General features: G+C 42.5%; 1 protein-coding gene across 2 annotated transcripts in view; it reads right to left on the bottom strand.

The window, feature by feature from the left end:
• Mtr (5-methyltetrahydrofolate-homocysteine methyltransferase) overlaps positions 1-22,454 on the bottom strand; it is a 95,700-nt gene that overhangs the window by 7,105 nt on the left and 66,141 nt on the right. For both annotated transcript variants that reach the window (XM_047520412.1, XM_047520413.1), the window contains 8 exons: positions 18,938-19,005; positions 18,069-18,189; positions 13,585-13,666; positions 9,097-9,195; positions 8,018-8,093; positions 5,736-5,891; positions 3,963-4,159; positions 526-726 (listed from right to left, as the gene is read on the bottom strand). In XM_047520412.1, the coding sequence (XP_047376368.1) occupies positions 526-726; positions 3,963-4,159; positions 5,736-5,891; positions 8,018-8,093; positions 9,097-9,195; positions 13,585-13,666; positions 18,069-18,189; positions 18,938-19,005 (1,000 nt within the window). The remainder of the gene's footprint in view (positions 1-525; positions 727-3,962; positions 4,160-5,735; positions 5,892-8,017; positions 8,094-9,096; positions 9,196-13,584; positions 13,667-18,068; positions 18,190-18,937; positions 19,006-22,454) is intronic.

The following is a 22,454-nucleotide window of genomic DNA, read 5'->3' as shown; positions in this document are numbered from 1 at the left end:
GATTTTTAATATAAATACTACTCTGAAGTCCAGTCTACAGCACCACTTCCAGAAAGAGCAGCAGAGACCACACAGCCGCATTTCCTCCATGGCTCGCCACAGAGAAAGGGGGCGGCACTCCTCAGAGCCTTGGCTGTCCTTTCCCGTGCACAGCAAGATGCAGGATCTACAGAAGATACCAACATCAGAAAGAGGGGTTCTGAAATAAATCTGTTTTTTAATTTTGGGGGGTTCTCAAGAAAAACACCACACCACAGCAAGCAAAGGAGACATCAGAGATAAGCAAGAGGTCACGGTTCTAAGGCAATGACCAACTACAGCACCACTGAAGGTTTTCCTTTGCCCAAAGGACGACATATGAGAACTACTTGGGGATTCATGATTTCTAGAGCGTGGGTCATGTTAAAGCCTGCAGCATGACGCAGGTAAAATACTGGTTCTAGTGGTGGCATCGCTCTGAAGCCTTGGCAGCTTCTCGCCCAGCTGGACTCCACTTCATTGCCTGATGCACTGCCACCGCCTTACCTCTGCCAGTCGGTCGCCCAGCGCCTTGACCATGATGCTGTTGTAGTCATCACCACTGTCCTCGTAGGCCTTGCTCAGCTCTTCCACCCCGAAGCAGGCAACAGCAAACAGGCCCAGGTAGTCACAGATCCCAGAATGCAGAGGAGCGATGAAGTCCGAGAGGCAGAGGTACGGGTCTGTGCTGGCAGAGTCCTTCTCAGCCTTGAAACCCAATCAGCAGGCACAGGGTCTATTAGCATGGATGTGGCACCAGCACAGAGGAAAGCAACTGCATATCTTTAAATAATACAAGCTTCATGACACAGAGATGTAGCACTTAGAACAGTGCCTGACACATAGTGCGTATTCAATGAATATTTGTTGAATAAACGAACTGGTACGGTTTCAGTGCATCCCCCAAAATTTCATGTATTAGAAACATTCTTAATTCCTCAAAGTGGCAGTGTAGGGAAGTGGGCCTGGTGGGAGGTATTTCAATTCTTAAAATGTACCACTGGGGGCTGGGGTTGTGGCTCAGTGGTAGAGCACTTGTGTGGCATGTGTGAGGCACTGGGTTTGATCCTCAGCACCACATATAAATAAATGAGTAAGTAAAATAAAGGTTCATTGACAACTAAAAAAAATTTTTTTTTAAATGCATCACTGTCTTTCTTAGAGGAATGGGTGAACTATGGCTGGAGTTCAAACCTCTCTTCTTTCTTGTGTGTGTCCTCTTCCCGTTTCTGACTTATGCCATGTTATGAAGCAATACATGACCTTTACCAGACATGGCCACATAGCTTGAACTTCCCAGCCTCCAGAATGCAAACCAAAATAATTTTTTTCTTAATAATTATCAGTCTCAAGGCTGGGGAGATAGCTCAGTTGGTAGAGTGCTTGCCTTGCAAGCACGAGGCCCTGGGTTCGATCCCCGGCATCACAAAAAAAAAAAAAAAATTATCAGTCTCATCTATTCTGTTTTAATAACAGAAAATGGAATAGGACACAAGTGAAATGAGATTTTAAGAACCCATTTATTTGTTCATTTACACACTTTCTGAATATGTACAGACACTGCTAGGAACCAGAACCTTAAACAGTCACACATTTTAAAAAATGTTCCCCTCTACAAAGTTTTCTTTCTTTCCTTTTTTTGGCTCTACTGGGGGTTGAACCCAGGGGACTTCTCCCACCCTTTTAATGTTAAGACAGGGTCTCACCAAATTGCCGAGGCTAGCCTCAAACTTCCAACCATTGTACCTCAGCTTCCCCAGTGATGGAGATAACGGGAACATGAGCCACTGCCCACAGCTTGCCCCCACGGTATTTTTAACCCCAATCAACATTAAGTCTTGGTGCTGTTTGAATGGGGACCATAAGCTCCACATGCATCAATAGATGTGGTTCAACAAACTTTAGGGTCAACATGATCTTGGTCATGTGCTGCCTGCCATAAGGGACAGTGCAAGAGACAGCTGGGGATACCCCACGATAGTCTGAAACAAAGGAGCTCTGCACTCTCCCCACAGCCCAGGTACCTGTCCTTGCCCATTTTCCACTCTTACCTGATGAATGACTGACTCTCCCAGGTACTAAGGTGACAACTAAGATCTTACACAATCACCTAGTCAATAACTGTGGAAATAAAGAGTTTGCAACTAGTATTAACCAAGTGCTCACTGGATGCCTGTTCTTTATATGAACTGCAAATTTAACTTTCTCAACAATCTAGGCAAGTGGTATAATGGCTCCATTTTACAGGCAAGAAATCCAAGGCACAGAGAACTTGATCAGCCAGATCAGGTTCAGAAGAGGCAAGCCAGGGGCCTGATACCAATGCTCCATTGGTACCAATAACAGATGCTCCTGCATATACGGTATTGCCTGTGACTGATCAGTTAATCAATGAGTGGCCACCCAGAAGCTTCAGAACCATCTGCCAGCCATGAAAGCAGTACAGCCTGAGACTGGGCAGAAAACCAGCCAAAGGCTGCAGGCAAGGAGATGCTGATAAAAGCTCAGCAGCGTCAGAGCTCAGGGATGGCTGTGCACAAGGAGCATTTTTCAGTTGTACTTTGCCTATCAACTATTCTTTGCTAACAAAAGCTAGAGGGGGACAGCTATTAGAGATACCCAGAACAGAAGGCTCCCAGAGTAATAAAGCACTGCAGCCAGAACTTCCCCAAGAGTGCTAGAGGAAAGCACTACCTTAGAAGTACCTGCCTAAGCAGGTAATAAACACAAGTGGTCCAGTTCCCCTTTTCATGGACGATGCAGGTGTCCACTCTGAGAATCGACTGAATAAAAGGCCTAATATACTAGTATGTCACAGACTGCCTGAATACCAGAGATTTTTACTTTACTCTGGAAGCAGACAAGGACATAGAACCTTGGAGGATGAAAGCGTGGACCTGAAGAGGTTTCTGATCTTAGTTAAACCTGTAAAAGAAAAGTCTCTGATTCCCTAATGAGGAGGGGCTGGAGGTTAATATTAGAACCCTCTGCTTTATATCACGTGGAGTCAGCCTGAGTGCATACATTAAGGATTTACTGAGCCTGAGTACACAGAGTAAGGAGGTAGTTGCCCTTAATTTTAATTCTCTGTGGTACTGGTAAAGACCCCAGATTTAAGAATCCCAGAAGGCATAATGGTCAAAACACCTGTCATTTTGAAAAGTATTGCAGTTGTGATTAAAGGCAACACTATCACTTTTAAATAACTGAAAATGGTAGTAAAATTGAAAGAGTAATTTACTGCAAATTATTAAATTTGGTTAATTCTGGTGAATCCTGGTTCCAATTCTTAATCAGGACAACTTCTATTAATAATAGCAAAAGGGACATGATACTTGCAGTTTTAAAAGTGGGGGCATGAAAGTGAGCCATGCTGTGAGGAGCCCCTTCTGACTAAAGGAAGTCAGCGTGGTGAAGGAAGTCAGGGCACAGCAGGGCCTACCCTTCTGTGCAGCCTGTTTCTCTTCTGACGACAGGGCTGTGCATAACTTAAACAGGACAGCCAGTCCAGCACCCTCCTGAGTACCTAGCACCCAGGGAACACTCGGCCGATGCTTGCCTCTATTTCTCTCCTCCTGAGAAAGAGGGACACCTAACGATTGATTTAATGACAGAATTGCAAACCAAGATGACAAGTAAGCCAATATCCTCTGGCTTCAAAAGACAGAGAACATCAGTGTGTGACACCTGGGCAATGCTTCCTATCCACCCACAGATGCTCCTCCTTGCACCCAAGAGGACCTGCCAGATACCCACGCTGGCACCTTCTCTCGTCATCCTCTCAGATGCTGTGGGCCTGGGCCCATGGAGGATGAGGTGGAGCGGATGCCATCATTTACACACAGCTTGGGCTTCTTATTTAATTTGCACTGACGTTGTATTTAGGCTAGTGACTGAACCTAAAGGTAAAAGCAGTGTGCTCACTGTTCGTATGCCCTGCATACCTGCTGCCTCAACCCATGAAAGGTGGCTATGGGCTCCGCAGCCTGGGGCACCACACCCTCTGCATACAGGTGGATGTCGTCCTGGACACTCTGTGCTGGCCAGAATCCAACCACACCCCTGGCCTGGAGCTTCTTTTGACTAATCAGTGCAGTCAGCATATTGTGGGCGTCGTCATACACCTTTTTGGCCTCTCCACCTATTAGGGAAATACAGTAAGAATTCACTTAAAGATGCCAACAAGTACCAGAAACAAACGCTTGTTTTAAAAACCATCACCCCTCAGTCAGCTTCCCCTGTGTCCCATCCACTCCCCTCCAAGACTTCCTGGCATTTGCCATTGGCACAGCTGAAGGGAGCGGTCAGGGGCTAATGGCGCCTGTGAAACAGCTCCCAGTCTGCCTCCCCCAGCTCAAGGCACTTGCATTTTTCCATTTAACAAAAGGCAGAGAGCCAAAGCTATGGCACCCCAAAGCAGCCTGTGAGAAGATGGGAAAAAGAAGGTCAGTCCCTGGCTCCCTGATATTTCTCGTGCACACATGATTCCACTGGTTCCACAGTGACCTTTGGGCATGGGATGAGGTGAGGAGGGAGAAGTGGCTCCAAATCCTCCTATGTGAATTCAGTGCTGTGGCTGCACACTGAGGCCAGGTTCCAGAACACTCTCCCTTAGTTTCTGTAAATGTAACACTTGAGGTCCCAGGCATGCTAGGGCCAGTCCTATGGCCCCCTGACTATTCATCTGTGAGGCTGAGGGGCAGTGAAATAAGAAGCCCTGGCCCACCACCACCCTCCTGGCTACCTGTGAGCTGCCAAGTCTCACCATCCTAACGATGCCCAGGACCTCTTCAGTAAACTGGCAAAGGCTGTCTTAGCTTTTCCCAAAACTCATCTTGCATTTCTGAGTCCACTCTACAACTCACTTTGATTTTTTTTTTTTTGGGGTGCTGGGGATCGAACTCAGGGCCTTGTGCTTGCAAGGCAAGCACTCTACCAGCTGAGCTATACAACTCACTTTGATCTAGCCATTTCCTGACCTCAACTGGCTGCTCTGTGATCCACTGTGTCGAGGGCAGGTTTGGGGGTGAGGTTAGATGTGAGAACTAGGGCTTACAATTTATCAACTCACCCATTACCTAGTTTATCACCCCAGTCCTTCTCTGCTCCCTAATGCTCTGGGCACAATGGGCTCCTGGAAGTTCTCCACACAGAACATGTGTCTGAGCCTTCTCAAATTCTGTTCCTCTACCTGAAGTGCCCTTTTCTTCAGTGCCACCTCACATCCCCAGACCCCACCTCAGGAAATCCCACTTAAATCTTCAAAAAGCAGTTCAAATACTGCCTCCTCCAGGAAGGCTGGCCTGAGCTCCCCATCTGAGCTCCAGCTCTTCGTAGGTCCACAGGAGTCCAGGCAGGACCCACAGGAGGAGCACAGCACTACCAGCACTGTCAGCTGTCCCAGTGAGTCAGGTACTAGATGGCAGGGTTACGTTGTCTCCTTATGTTTATCCCTAATGCCCAGCACAGAGCCCAGCATATAAATGATGTCAATAAACATTTATGCAAAGAACGAATAAATGAAACGCCAAATTTAGTTGCTGTAACAGGACTGACCAAGCAGTGTAGAAACCATCTGAAAATTGAGCAGGTGAACAAAATGAAAGCAGGTACATCCTGCATAATTCAAATACATGGCTCATCATCTATTCCTGCCTTCAAAGTCATAATACTACGTCTTAAATCTCAGGCAGGGACAAAGCACTTACTGAACTAACCTACTGTTTTGTCGTTAAATATCTTGGGAAAGCCTCGATTCGGGTACTTGCCACGAAGCTGCCAGACATCAAAGAAAGGTTTCCAGTCAATGTAGTCCACCAGCTTCTGCAAGTCATAGTCTTCGAAGACCCGGGTCCCAATAAACGTGGGCTTCACTACAGGAGGAAAGCACAGCTGTCAACTCTGGCGAAGGCTGAGCCCCTCGCGCGGGCACACAGCCTGAGAGGCCTGTTTCCCAGTTCCTCACTCTGCTGGCTCCCACGCTCTGCCTCCCGCTTGTCACCCGTAGGAGTTGCCGTACAAAGAGGGGAACTTTAAATTACCCTAGAGAAGGAGTCATTCTGCACTGAATCTTAAATAAAACTATTCTTCCCATGCAGCTGACTGATTACACCACCCTGGAAACACTGTCCTCGGCCCTCCACTCCCGCCCCAGGAAAAAGAAGGATTTGGGTCCAATTTTCACTTATACAAATGAAGACAACACAAAATAAAAACCCACTAGGGGTGGGGTGCAGCTCAGTAGTAGAGAACTCGCCTAGCATGTGCAAGGCCCTGAGTTCCATCCCTAGCACCACAAAATAAATAATAAATAAAGACCACTGCAGAAAGACATATACAGTAAGCTACTTATATAAAGTCTGTAACAATGAAACAACAGTCAGTATTGCCCACTAACATACATGCACAAAGTATAAGGACATGCATAGAAATCCCAAACTCAGCATTTTGGTTATTTCTGCAGAGGAGGAACGGGCACACAGGACACTGTGTCCTGTTTATGCAGGATAGTCCCTTCTTGTAAACACCCATTATGTCAGTTTGTTCAGTAACAAGTCATATAGTCTCCTTAGAGATTGTTATTATTACTACCTACACTCTCCTGATTACAGTAGCCTCTTTCCAGGGAGGCCGGGATGACCCTCTGCTACAAAACCATGAGGATAGGGTTTGTATTGACCAAGCTTGTCACCCAGAGATCAAGAATTGCTCCAGGCTCTACCACCCTTGAGAGGAAACCCTCCTTTCTTCCTGCAACTCCCAAACACTCTGTTGTCCTTAAAACATTTCTGAGGGCCATATCTTAGGGCCCCACATATTGGACAGCAGATCAGAGTCTTAGAAAATGGCCACTCAGAGAGTGTCTTTGCCACTGTCAGGCACAGTGGACTCTCCCAGGACTATTTCTATCAAAGCATGTTTTGGATGCTTGACATGGTCAAGACAGACCAACCCTAGGGCTATTAGTCCAGCTGCTCAGTGAAAGACAAAAGGCACATTTGCTCCAAGGTTTTTACGTGTCTTACTTTAGCCTCATAGCTCTTCTACAAAGTAAACCCCTTTCTACACATCGGAAACTGTCAGACATGGAAGGAAGACACTCAAGGTCACTCAGAGAGAAACAGAGCCAGGAGCCAAGTTAGCAAGAGAACCCTCCTCCTCCCAGCATGGTATTCTTTCTACCAAACCACACTGAACTCAGCAGGAATGAAATTAGAACGAAGCATACCTACATTTCCAATTTAATCCTCTCAACTCTGCTGAGCATGTGTAGAACACAGATGTCGTGAGCACTGAAAGCTGATTTGAGATACTACTTTGGAAATATGAATTTGATTAACATAACCCCTGCTCACCTGTCTGCGTTTTGCATTTGTAGCACATGCCTCTCTGAGCCTGTCAAAACATCTTACACATTCTATTCCCTTGTGAACACCTATGCAAGCAAGAAAGTTAGCTAGAAATAATAAAAGGAAGAAACCAAATGAAAGAAATAAAATAAAAAAGGAAGCATTGGATAGAGAAATAAAAATGAGCAAGCAATAGGGGCTCCAGCTCTGTGGCACTGTTTTCGAGATCTGTGAGTACAAAGGCATCGTACTCCACGCCAGCCATGGGCCTGCCCGTGACACAGGCCAAGCTGAGGGAGGACCACTCAAGCACAGCTCAGAGGAAGGCACAGGTCCTGCAGCTCCCTGAATACTTGGACACAAATCCAAAGTGGAATCCTAGTAACCTTTCAAATTATTCCCTGAAACTCAGTTTCTTCTGTTAAAATGGAGCACCCATGCTCACTACAAACATGTCTGAAGTTCATCTCAGAATAGTGTCCAGCAGATGACAGGTTTTCCTTAAGGGCTGCCTATTTACTTTCTTGTCATCAGGGCTACTCATTATTATACACTAATAATGAGCTGCCAGTTTCAATCTATAGCCACATAACCACAAATATCTCCTCAGCATATCGTCAATAATCACACCCAGCTATCTCCACACAGACCTGGGTGAGGTTCAGTCAACCAGTCAATATGGAAACCATGTTTTCTGGCTTGATTTAAGGGTAAGTATTTCCTCTCCTGTTGGGGGGAAAAAAAGAAGTTATTTAGTCTGAGACCCTTAGTTCTTCCACATCTACTATAAACACATGACCAAGAAAGTCAGTACAGAAGCTTTGTAAGAAAACAAATGTTTGAAAATTCTTATCCTGAAAAGGTCTTCCTCTTCTACGCAACATGGCTTTAAACCGGCATAAGGACAGGAGTCCAAAAGGATGTGTAATTATAAGGCTACTCTGCAGCCCCAACAGTCTAGCTAACAGTGCCTTCAGAACATCCTGGTAAACTGGCTATCATCAACCACCCAGGGGACCAGAAGTTAGAACCAAGGAACTGTCACTGTGGACAAACCTAAGGGGAAAGAAAGAAGCCCTCCACAGTGAGCCAGGCTTGCTGGCAACTCAAAAACCAATAATCGTCCTTCCTCCAGCAGTCTGTTAACTGATTTCACTTCTGTAACAACCCCCAAAAGCTTCTCCCCACACCAAAAGCCCAGAAGCAAATAACAAGGAGAAAATATCCCAAAGACTTCAAAAGAGTAATTACAGATTCCCTGAAGCTGACAGAGGGCAGGGCAGTTACTGACAACACTTCTGCAAAGCCAGGGTAGGTTCATCAGGGAAAGAGCTCAGGATGGTCCTGGCTAGCACCTCCATTTTTCTTCACTATTCCCTCAACAGCAGGGATCTGTGGGAAACTTCTTGGGGTAGTGTGCAGCTCCTATTTCCCTGCAGGTATGAGTTTATATTCATTCATTCTCATAACTTGGGCATCTAGCACAGTACCTAACACCTGCGGGGAACCCAGCACATGTTTGCCTCAATAGATTAAGATTCATTTTAAAATAACCAAAAGTTATTGGGAACTTAAGACAATGAAGAACTCTGGTTTGAACTAGAAAGTAGGACTACTCTGAAAGGACCCTAAGCCTTTACTCTCCTCAAAACAGTAAATAAAGTCACAACAAAAAACCACAGGATTACCTTATTGCCCAAATAAGTAAAGTCCTGTTTCTGTCATTTACCTTGAGAGACTCATAATGATCCTGTCTAATATCTTCATATTCTTCCATGATTTCTTCAAAGTATTCATCTTTTAGATTTTCATCTAACAGTTGAGAACACTGAAATGCAAGATAAAGTCAGTAACCACAGAACTATTAAAGATAAAACCCATGTAGTAATAGGCCACTCTGGTGACACCTCCCTCAGAAAGGCTACCCTAACAACGTTCGCTCTCACTTGGCCAACTGTGGCCAACTGTGCTAACTCCCGTCCAGGTGTATAGCACAAGGTGAACTCGGTGGACTTGGAATATCAAAACCTGTACATGCCAAAGAAAGTCCTGGTCCTGGACTCCCTCCTTGGAGATAAGCTCTAAGCCCTTGGGATATCCTGCCTGAAAAGAATGCCACTGTATACCTGGGCTTTGGGCCTTGCCACAGAGTTGATACCAACAATGTCATTTGTGGTGAGAGCCTTGGTTCAGGATGTATCTGTTTAACCTTGGAAGAGTTGAAGACTAAGCTACTAAGGCCAGACACGTGGGTGTCCCAGGCTTATGTGACAACTTAGGACAGCAAGGCTTGAGCAAGCGTCCTGGCTGGAAGCTGACATGCCTCACTAGTAGAAGAGTTAAGTGCTGTCTGCCTGACTCCTGGGAGACACACAGAAGCTAGTGCCTGTCTCCTGGAGCACACCCTCTATACCTTCTGCCTTTGCAGATTTTTAAGCTGTCTCTTTCTATGGCAATCACTGCGATCGTGAGTGTACAGTGTTTCAGAGATCTCGGAGTCCTTCTGGTGAAATCACTGAACTTGAAGGTAATCTTAGGGATCCAGAAACTCTGGGTTCAGTACCTTCTTTAGTGCTTCAAAGACACCCAGGTCATCTCTATCACTGCACTTTCCACAGGCTTTTATCACCCGGTCACATGTCTACTTCCCTTACTAGAGGTCAAGTCCTTGAAAACCAGGAGCACATTAACCACCTCTGTGCCCATGGTAACTCGCTTACACTTGGAGCATACAAGGTACACCCTCCTCATGATGTGTCTAACAAAAGAATGAGGCTGAGGGTTGGGGCGTGGCTCAGTGATAGAGTGCTCGCCTAGCATGTGTGAGGCACGGGGTTCGATCCTCAGCACCACATAAAAATAAATAAATAAAATAAAGGTATTGTGTCCATCTCCAAAAAAAAGAATGAGGCTGATCTTCCTGCTCAACTTGGGGCTTTTACGAAGATACGAAATAAAAATGATAATCTAAGAAAATGTAAGATTACTCACTAAATTATAAAACCAGGATAAGCTAAATATTATCTGTGATTATGACTATCAAGCTGGTAGAAGACTAGATTTCATGGTAACTCAAAATAACATTACAAAGAAATAAGGAACGGCTGCTGGTGATTATATCAGAAGAAAACCACAGCATGGTCCCGCCCTCATTCTCTAGCAGGATTTTCTAACACAGAGAAAGACAAAGAAGTTCATTCAGTATTTTCATCTAAAATGAAACAACTTAGACTGGATGATGGCTGATGTGACTCCCAGTTTAAAAGTCCGTAAACTATGTGATTCCTAAGTATCTCCTCTATTAACAATCTCATCACCTATGGGCTAGTATAAAACAAAATCACTTTGTTAGGAAATATTACAGAAAAGGCCATTGTGGAAGGCCTAAAAACAGTTTCCCACCATTGCCTTACATGAACTCACCCACAGAGTTCTCATTTAGGAAACCCAGCGAGGCAAGGGAAAACAAGAGGGCAGTGCATACCTGAGCTCCCCAAGTACTGGCAACCAACGTCAAACAGTACTGCGTTCTGCTAGATCACACCCTGAGACTTTCTCTGGATCCCTCTCACATTCAGAGAACTTATAATGCCCTGGCACAGCTACTACTGGGTAGCCAGAATCCACTACTACAGTTTGCTGGCCACTTGTACACTCCAGGGAGCCCTTTGCTCCCAGTGCCCCTTCCTACCACCCAGTATGACTTGCTTGAACTAATAAGCTCAGCCAGGCACGGTGGCACACCCCCTATAATCCCAGCAACTCAGAAAGGTGAGGCAGGAGGACCAAAAGTTTAAGGCCAGCCTGGGCAACTTAGTGAGACCCTGTCTCAAAATAAAAAAGGTTATGGATATAGCTCAATGGCAGAGTACCCTTGGATTCAATCCTACTTCTAAGAAAGAAAGAAAGGGTTGAGCGGAGGTAGGGGAGGGAAGGGAAGGAAAAAGTTCATGGCCAATGGACTACTAACCTAGCAATCCTTCCACCAATATCGAGGTCTACCAGATGTTTCAGGTTAACCATTGAGACATATCACAACTTTTTTTTTAGTTGTAGATGCACACTTTTGTCTATTTTTATGTGGTGCTGAGGATTGAACCCAGTGCCTCACACGTACTAGGCAAGTGTTCTACCAATAAGCTACAACCCCAGCCCATATCACAACTATTATTTACCTCCATCTGTTTTTATTTTTTTATGGTAATAGCTGCACAATGAAGGGAAATAAATTGAAAATTTTAAATATAGTTTAAAAAGAACTAACCTTAAACAACTTCTTTTTTTTTTTTTTTTTTTTTTTTTTTTAATACGGTGCTGGGGATCGAACCCAGGGCCTTGTACTTGCAAGGCAAGCACTCTACCAACTGAGCTATCTCCCTGGCCCTAAACTTCTTAAAGGAAAGAAAGCAAAGGGAATCCTCAGACCTGCCTATATTTGCTACATCTTTTTAAATCTTTCAATTATAAAAGACAGCTGCTAAAGAATGGTCCTGCCCATGTTCATTCCATTTAGAGCAGTTACCCAGATGACCCACCATATGACGTGTGCCAAGTCACTTAGAAGAGAGGTCATTTGTACATGAGGAAAGCTAAGCATAGCTGGAACCCCAGCCCAGGGGTGAACTGCCATGAACACAAGGCCCACTCCTGTCTCCCAGCAAGGCCCTGGCTGTCTGAGCTGTTCAGGATGGGAAGGAGTCTGTCCTCCAGACCTGCACTCAAGGCCAACACCTCCCACACCACTTGTAGGGGAAGCACTGAGCACTCAAGCAGGTCCAACAGCCTTGTCCCCAGATAGAAAATGTTCAGCGCCATTTACGGCACTTGAAAATAGCCAACAAAGCTCAAAAAGGGGACCACTGGTCATTAAACCATGGATTTGATATAAGCTCTGAAAAAGCATAATCCAAAATTAAGATATAAATATTGTTTTAAAATTGAGTTGTTAAAAATATAGCTTATTTGCACATTAGTCTATGTCAACAAAAAACTTTAAAAGGGCAATTTTATGACTTCAGCCTCATTTAATTTTAGCCTTTTTAACAAAAAGTTGTTAAATATTTAATAGAAAAACGTTCAATTTAGCATAGAATAAGACGGATTGCATTAAGTCAGTCCCACACCTGCCACCAGATGGGTATGCGGCCTTAAGAGTTACTAACCCCTTTCTTCCTGTGTTTTCTCGTCTCTAAAAAGGACAATAAAAGTGTCTTCCTTTTGAGCCCATTCTGCAGAGTAAATAACCTCTGTGAAGCGCTTACTTCAGCACCTGGTAGTCCAAAAACTTTCAATAATAACAATTATTATATAACTTCCATGTAAACAAATTCGCAGATCTGAAGGAATTCTTTCAGAAGATGGCTCAGGAAACACGGTCGCCCTGGTCCAGGCTGCGTGATACCGCTGCACGTCCCCAGGCCACCAGGCCTGCTTGATGGCACTCCTCCCCTGCCAAGGGAAGGTGGCCTACACTGGTGGTGGTCAAGCCCTGCCCTCCCAATGAGGACTGGGAGTGGGGTGAAGGTCCAAAGGGTGCCTGGCTCTTTTCTGTACCACACTGAGTTTCCAGGTCAACTATCACTTATGGACAAGGTTCTACCGCTCAGAATGATTTGGAAATTAGTGGGTCACATGGTCTCAGATGCCCTCCAGCTGTTGTATCCTATTATTCAGCAAATAAAATGAAACTGGTAATAAGATGGGACCACTTAGTCACTGAAGGGGAAAAGCATGGAAGGACACTTGTGCAAACTGTTTATTACATTCACTAAGAAAGAGAATCTATTATTCTGTGGCTTTAATATCTAGTCAATGTTTTTCTATCCTTGGATTGGGTCAACGATCCATTCTCGAGTGTTCTTCTATCTGGGAAAAGGTCATTCTTAAAATCCTACATTCTGCTTAACTCTGGCAGCGATCGAGGTGTGTCTATTCGTGAGTAAACTGGACAATTCTGTCTGTCTGCACAGCTGTCTAGGTCAAAGGTGTCTTGGAGCCATCCCTCTCCATCTGCTACTCAGCTGTCTGAGGAACAGGACATGCTCACTGGAACTTCCTTCCAGAGTAGCAGACGCTGCAGTGGCGCACCGTAAGCCCTAGGCTGTTCCTTACATTTCTTTAGTAGAACTGGACAAAAATAAAAGGATCCTGGGCTTTTAATGCTTCCTTTGTCCTCTCTGAGACATATTTGAAATGAAACGGAAGGCACCATACTTACCACTACCACACTCTTGGATGCATCCAGGACATGGATCACAGGCGCACTGTATCTTGGAGCTATTTTAACTGCTGTGTGGGTTCTGAAGAGAAGGGTCAGGAAGAAAAGCACATCCATCAGTACTGACAGTTCCTACACAACTCCTGTTCAGAACCATTAGAGATAATGTCCTTCAACAGTGTTTCCCAGAGAAAGATTTCAAGGTACTTACTTACAAATACTGAATTTCAAATTTTCCTTGTAAAACAAGAATTACTTTTTCCTGTCCTAAGATGGGGAGAAATGATATGAATGAATAGGCCCAGGCTACAAAGACGTCTGTGACCCAGTGAAAGGCCTTGTTCTCAGCTTCTGCCAACAGGGCTGAGCCCCTGGCCCAACTTGTCTGCAGGCCACGCTGCCTAGCTGCTGCCACGTCTGTGTAGCCAACATCAACACCCTGCGGCCCCATTCCCACCTATACTGGTAGTAAGGAACCTGGGACCAAAAATTCAACACAAAATAAACAGAGATACAAGCAACAAATTTTATACTAAGATTGGCTCGGCCCCAAATCCCTGAGGCCAAACTTGAAAATGCTGGTACTGAGAAACAACTTTTGATCCTTAAAATTACCTAATTAACAAAAGTGCAAAACAAATTGCCCTCTGATTGCTAGATGTTTAGAGCAATAGCATAGGTTGCATATTTGCTGTTTCATTCTAGAACACACCAAATTAAAGTGAGAACTGAAAACACACGTAGCCTCCATAGCCTCCCTAAAGTGGTTACAGAGGTTCTCAATGGTGAGGAAAGTGGCAGCCCCACCCTCAGAAGCGGGCAGTCACACCTCAGGATTCCTGAGTTTCCTTCTTTTCCCTGGTGCACTGAAGCAGCACACTCACCCAAATTGGGTGCTTTCATGTTCTTTTCCTCAACTAAAGTACATTTTTGATTGGAATGTTGTCCAAAATATGCTATTATATGAGAAAGAAACCACATGACTTTCTAGCAAATAAACACACAGACATATTCAGAAAAGTATCTCTCCCTTGGAGCAACGTGATGTCCTCTTGAATTCTCCAAGTTACACAAACAATAATTGAAAAAGACATTTTGCAGTAATTTGTTAAAATTTAGTTAAAATGTGAAAGCTAACTGCAACAATATAGGAAGTTCTGCTTTTAAGAGGACCAGATTTGCAATAATTTCTCATATATTCAGTCCTATTCTTTTAGAGCAACAGGTTAAAAAAGAATACTCCAAGTATATTTCCAGCAATCTTTGACCCCCATGAGTGATTTCCCATGTCACCTTTCAACCTCTGGACAGTTGTAACCCCCAGTCAAGTGTCTTGGAAGCCTAGGTCTAGTTCTTCTGTTCATGCTACCACAAGCCACTGGGGCCTAGAAGTCACAAGCTTTTATCTCCTCAGAGAAATGTGCTAGCAAAAATCTGGAAGTCCTGAGCTGTTATCTGCACAACTGCATTTAGCAAAACCAAGAACTGACCCTGCTGAGCCCTCAACAGGTCTGAGGAAGAAATAACCAGGGGTCTTAGAGGGGCTCCTGAATGCTCTGTAGGCCAAGCAGCCTAGAAGATGGTTTTATTCAGACATAATATTAGCTGTAAATGAAGAGATTGAAAAATCAGATCTTATAAACATTAAAAACTTCTATAATCCAAAGACACCACAGAAAATAGCAAAAGGCAAGCAAGATTAGAAGAATCTACTTGCTGTATTTGATAAAGGGCTTATATCCTAAAACAATTATGAATAAGGCAGAATACCCAACTTACAAAAAAAAAAAAAAAAAGACTTAAGCATATGTTTACTACACAGAAAGGATGTATTAGCATCACTACTCAGCATAGAAATGGAAACAAAAAGCATATCAGGACGTTACTGGCTGGCAGTGGTCAATGAAGAGAATCGTACACTATCCTGGAATCTAGTACTTCTCTGGGCAGAAGTACAGATAATGCTAAAACTCAGTCGCAAAAATGTTACTGCCGCATAGTTTGTGAGAGTTTCAAACTGGAAAAACCCAAATGTCTACAAAGGCAAGGATGTTAAAGGCAAGGATGTTAAAATCATAGCATGTTATATAATGAACACTACACTGAAATGGGGGCAAAAACCTCTAAAATTATTTTAATAACAATGCTGGGCCTTCCATACACAATACTGTTCCATTTATGTAAAGCTGAAATGCAGGCAAAACCAACCTACAGTGATAGAAGACAGAAGAGTGTTTACCTTTGTTGGGGAGGATGCTAGGATATGGGCTGCTAGGGTACCAATGACATCCTATTTCTTGATCTGGGGTGGTTATATAGACAGGTTTACTTTTGTTGTACACCTGTATGACCTGTGTAAGTTTCTGTGTGAATGTTACACTTCAGCAAAAGTGCTTAATTGAACAGGAAAGCTCAATGAAGCAAGAACTGATCCACAGTCACTGTTCAGAATGGAGTGTGAACCGGGAATTTTCCAGGTAAGCTCTTGGATGCTACATAAAACTTATTTTTCAAAGGTTGCTTCAGGCCCACAGGAGAAGAGGGATGGCTCTTAGGAAAGCACTGTTATTGACTTTTATATTCCAAATAAAGTTCCAGAGACTTCAATAAACATGGAAGAAAAGAAAACCAGAAAAGAGAGAGTTCATGGAGAAACAAGGCATTGGAAAGTTAGAAGAAACCTTACAAGGTCATGATATCCAGTTTTCTACATTCAAATATTGGCAGACAATGAGAATAGATAGTGAGTGATTTCCCATGTCACCAATTCTCATTTGTGCATCAAATATAACTGTAAAGATCACTGATGATTCTAATTTTGCCGTCAAAGATGCATCCTGAGAGGCTAGTCATGTTGCTTCTGAAGGTTTCTTCTTTAATCTGGTGACTCTGATAACAAAACAGACTACTGGTCAAGTTCTAATCTGTACAAGTAGCAAATTCCTGATCTTAAGCTAAGAAGTTTTTATAAAAAGATTTCATTTTAAAGTCACTGTCATAACTACATAAGTGGCAATGACCTTTAATTCATCTGCTCATTTAAGTATTTCTTCTATGTTACAGCCATGGTTTTTAAGGGCTTTCATCCTCATCATAGTCCAGAGATCCCCTTACTATTCTTGTGCTCAGTTTGTCATCCATTGCACAGGACCATGCTCATCAAAACCCCAGTTAGTGATGGCTGGTCAGAGTCTTTGACAATAATTCTGCCACTTAGTATAGCAGATAAATCATGTGTGACTAAACATACTCAGTTTTCTAATGTGAGTAATAACTATTAAACTACAGAGTCCTTCAAATATGAAGAATCCTTAACTGTATAAAAGACAATGTGGCTACTTATAAAAATGATCCATTCATATTATACATGGTATGGTGCTTAATTTTATGTGTAAATTTGGAAGGCCACAGTTTCCAGTCTCCATTCAGACCACAGTCTAAATGTTGCTGTGAAGGTATTTTTCAGATGTGGTTAATGTTTTGCTCAGTAGATCCTGAATCAAAAAGCTTACTCTTAATAATGTGGGTGGGCCTCATTAATTCAGTAGAAGACTTTTAGAGACAGAACTAAAAACCCTGTTTATTCTCTGCCCCTTCTCCATGAAGAAGAAATTCTGTCTTGACTGTCTTGAGACTCAAGCCTGCAACATCAACTCTTGCCTGGGTCTTCAGCCTGCAGATTTCAGACTATCTGCTTCCATAATCACATGGGTCAATTCCTTGAAATAAATCTCTCACTCTTTCTAAGGTACTCTGAAACACTTATGATCAGACCACTACTGTATTTTTGTAGCAGAAAAACAAACTGCATACCTCGAGTTCAATGCTGCAGCATGATGTTGTCCCTCCAAAGTGAACAATGTGCAGCATAAGAAGTATTGCAAGAGCCCGGTTATCCAGAATAACACATCCCCGAGAAATCACCACAATCGAGACCCCAAGAAAGTAAAGACCATGCCAACAAATGGGAGTTTCTCCTCCTTATATCTTTTATCCTAAAAGTTCTCCTTTCAGAAATAACTCTCCAAAGTACCTCTTTGGTTCATTCCAGCCAAATGGGTTTTGTCTCTAAACCACTGGAAGATCAGAGTTTCTTCAATAATTGTCATAACTATCTCTCTTTAAGACAGAGAGTGGGCAGAAGTTCAAGCATCAACTTTGTACCAAAAAACACAGTTTGTGCTCCTAATCTGATTTCAAGAGAGGTAACAGTTCATTACAATTCTCAGAAACTGAATGTGAGGTGAGAGAACTAAGGAAAAGACAACTATAAGCCAAAGGAACAAAAGGGAATCACAAAGTTTCCTATGCATCACATACTCTGACATTGTTCAGGCTCTTGATACAGTAAAGACCAGAAAGTTTATATAATAAGGAGTCAATGTAAGCACTTAAGGGCAGTGGGGGGCAGATTTTAGTACTATTTGTAAACACTACATTTAGCAGAACTTAAAGTAAACATAAAGCTCATTATTAGAACTTACTTGGAAGTGGTTGCTCCTCCAATCAACAACGGAATCTTTATAGCTAACCTCTCCATTTCTTTGGCAACAAAAATCATTTCATCCAGGGAAGGAGTGATGAGTCCTGACAGGCCAATTATGTCTATTATTTTTAAAAAGAAAGGGGAAAAAGGACAATGAGGAGGATGAGGGGGGGAAAAAGGAAACGTTCTGAAGACCATTTTTAGGGGCTAGATGCATGGCTCAGTGGTGGAGCTCTTGCCTAGCAGTGTGAGGCCCTGGGTTTGATCCTCAGTACCACATAAAAATAAATAAATAAAATAAAGGCATTGTGTTCATCTACAACTAAAAAATAAATATATTTTTAAAAGACCCATTTTTAAAACTTTATTTACAATACAGACCACAAGACCTAACATGAATTGCCAGTTTCTAAATCTTAAAACAACTTTTCTTTCTGGGGGGTTTTAATGTGCTATTTACTTTCAGTAGCAAATAAGATTTATAACTTAAAGTACTTGCCACAGTTTTTAGAAGCTGTATAATAGAAGATTTTATTTACTTCATGCTTTTTCAGACTCAAACAGGACAGTATTTGAAAACACATAAAAACAACTATACACAGGGAAAAAAAAAATCAAATTGTAGTGTTCTCTTATTAGAAGTCAGTCCCCATTCCATCTCCAAAGATCAGGAACAGCAGCCCAGTTGCTCCCACATCTTTCTCAATCCCCAATGCAGATAGGCCCTGGTAGCCCCTGGCAGAAGCTGGACTTGACGGTCTGCATATCCCTCAGACCCCACATGGATTGAGCTTTTTATTACACTGGCACACAGACCCTTGGGGAAGTGACACTGAGAGTAATGCCCAGAGGACAAGTGTACCATACCTGCTTTGTGGTCAAGAGCAGCTTTCAGTATCTTATCGCAGGGAGTCATGACTCCTAGATCAATCACTCTGAGGCAGAGAAGTGAGATATGGAAAAAACCAATAACAACCCATTAGAGACAAAGCTGCAAAGAGCATGTTCATTTCAGCATTCAACACTGCTCTAATATACAATGGACTCACACTGAAATGCTCACTGAGCACAGACAGTTGCCACCACAACCAACAAGTGTCAGGCACTTACTGTAAGTCAAGCACTAAGCTAAGACTTTTTACACAGTTTTCCTGAAATGTAATCCCCATTTCATGCAATTTGCCCATTTAAAGTATACAATTCAGCTAGGAAAGGTGGTGCATGCCTCTAGACCTAGTTGCTCAGGAGGCTGAGGCAGGAGGTTAAGTTGAGGCCACAAGTTTGAGACCAGCTTGGGCAACACAGGAAGACCTCAGTTTAACCACGAATAAACTAAAATTCAAATTAACATATTCAACAGTTTCTGGCATATTATTTCTTAACCCTAGTAAGATATATGTAATTTTCCATTGTATCTGGTTTTCAGTGCACAATTCAGTAGCATTAATTACAGTTACAATGTTGCATAACTATTACCACTATTTTTCCAAAAGCATTTCATCGGCTATACCAAAACACTGTTACCATTAAGTAATGACTGCCTCTTCCTCTCCCTACACTCCCCACTCCCTGGTAGCCTCTATCCTGTTGGCTCTATGAATTTACCTAATCTAGATATTTCCTGTAAGTGGAACCACACAGAATTTGTCCTATTGAGGCTGGCTTATTTCACTTAGCACCATGTCTTCAAAGTTCATCTACCTTTTCATTTGTATCAAAATTTCATTCTTTTTCAGGCTGAATACTATTCCACTGTATGGCTATGCCACATGCTGTGGTTTGGATCTAGGATGTTCCCCAAAGGCCCATATGTTAAAGGTTCATGCTACTGGGAAGTGGTAGAAATTTCAGGAGGTGGGGACTAATGAGAGGTCTGCTGGTCATCCCTTGAAGGGGTAATTAGATGCCAGCCCCTTTCTCTTTTCTATTTTTTTTGACTCCTGGCCATGAGATGAATAGCTTTGGCCCAACATCCACTTCCCATCATGATGGCTGCCTCAACACAGGCCCAAAAGCAACAGGACCAACCAATCATGGACTGACACCTGCAAACCTGTGAACCAAAATTTGTTACAGTAACAGAAAGCTGACTAATACACATTTTGTTTACCCACTCATCTGCTGATAGACATCTGGGTTGTAATCTAATTTAACCCTCTCACAGCACCTTTATGACGAAAGTAGTACAATGAGAAGGGCTCAAGTAAGTTAAGTAACTTGTCCAGTCACACAACTAAACAGCAGGAGAGCTGGAAGAGTTAGGATCTAAATCAGCAATACCTCATTATCTAATTCATTTGAGTCAATAAAAAATGCTTGGAAGTTCCTCAACAGAAAGCTGTTGAGCAGGAAAGTCAATAGGGAGGATGATCGAGAAGAGGTCAGGCCCTATACATGCACAGCTGTCACAGGAAAAGCTTGACACTGAGGCAAGGAGGAGAGAGGGATACAGGGAGCAGGTCACCCAGAGAGGTGCATAAAACTCAAAGGATGGGCACACCTGAGGTGGGACAGGCACTGGACGGAGAACACTGGGAGTATGCTCTGAGGAAACAGAACAGTGCAAGGGGGGGTTTCAATTTCTACAAAGGAACAGCTCTTGGAATACAGAAGGAGGAATGTCTGCCCTAGGAAATGTTGCAGGTACTATTATTCTATTTTAGACAGAGAACACCTACAATGTTAATCTTTTTATCATTTAATTATATCATATTTGTTAAAAACATTTAAAAATTACATGTATTTTCATTCATTTAATTACATCAACGATTCTTAAAATTAAATAGGTTAAATGTTCACATTTTTAAAGTATGAGTATGAACCTTTACATGACACATCATCAGCTGGCAATGATGGGTGCTGAACACTGGGTAGGAAGGAGGCTTGTTTCTCACTGTGTGCCCTTTTGTATGGCTGGATTTTTAGCTTGTTCCAATATTACTTTTTTTTAAAAGAGTTGTTTTAATAAGCAAGCACACATGGAATCCTCAGTAAAAACTTGACAGTTTCAAATCAAGAGTTATATTCAGCTTTATTAGCTCTAACCCAGTAGCAAACGTCAGAGGGGTGAATGATGGACAACCCTGGAGGCTGCAGAGAGTAAGACAGCACCCCACTTCTTCTTTTAACATATTGAAGAAAGTCTCATAACCAGATCTTTTGTTAAACAATGAGTAAGCACAGACTGCTCCATAAAAACCAGGCAAAATAGTACACTGCCTCTAAATTCAGACAAAAAGGCCTACACTTCAAAGCTGATTTTTTCAACGTTGCATATGTTTTAAAAATTCAATTAAAAGTCATCAGCACAATGCCAGAACTATCTTGCTGTCACTGCTCATTCTTCTTCCAGGAACATCTTACCAACCACCTGTTGATTCCCTTACCTCTACCACATCCTTCCACTCCCACCTACAATGCCCTCATCTTCCTTGCAGGTCCCGTGGTTTCCCTATTATTCAAGTCATACCCAATGTCTGTATGCCTCTCCTAGGCACATTCTTGCATTCTGACACTTGGGAGACTGAAGAGAATAAAAATGAAAGAAGTCATGAAAAATGCTGACTTTATAATCTAATCTTTGTAAGTGCTCGTAACATAGCTATAAGCATTTAATTTGGGTTTCTAATTCAAAAAAATATTTAAGCTACTCTAAATACTTTAGCACTATCATCCATTACTACTTAAGAATATACAGAATTTAGAAAATAAATGTTATGAGACAAAAAGTAAAAAAATAAACCTACAGGGGCTGGGGTCGTAGCTCAGTGGTAGAGTGTTTGCCTGCAAGTGTGAGGCACTGGGTTTGATCTTCAGCACCACATAAAAATAAATAAATACATAAAGATATTGTGTCCATCTACAATTACAAAACATTTAAAAAATAAACAAACCTACATAGCAAGATACAGAATCAACATAGATGTCCACTGGTGGACGAATACATACAGGTAAAATATACATTATAATAGAATACTATTCAGTCCTCCCTATATATATGGCTGAATAATACTTAATGAAATATGCATGTATAATAAATTATATAATAGAATATTATTCAGTCATTAAGAAAAAGAATGAAATACTGTTGTTTATGGCAAAATAGATGGAACTGGAGGACATTATATTAAGGGAAATAAGCCACACACAGAAAGATGTTCTCTCTCATATGCATTAGCTTAAAAAGTTGATGTCAAAGTATAAGAGAGTAGAATAGTTATTGCTAGAGACTAGGAAGAGCAGGGGAGGAAGGAAAGGAGGCTGGATAACAGGTACCAAAACACAGCTGAGAGGAATAATCTCCTGCTCTACAGCACAGGAGGGTGACTAAAGTTTATAATAACCTACTATATGTTTTACGAAGAATCAAAAGAGAGGAACTCTG

This window comes from Sciurus carolinensis, chromosome 12 (genome assembly GCF_902686445.1).
Source record: "Sciurus carolinensis chromosome 12, mSciCar1.2, whole genome shotgun sequence".
In the NCBI taxonomy this organism is placed as follows: Eukaryota; Metazoa; Chordata; class Mammalia; order Rodentia; family Sciuridae; genus Sciurus; species Sciurus carolinensis.
Note: the sequence above shows the minus strand (reverse complement) of the source record. Positions and strands in the feature narration are given on the sequence as shown.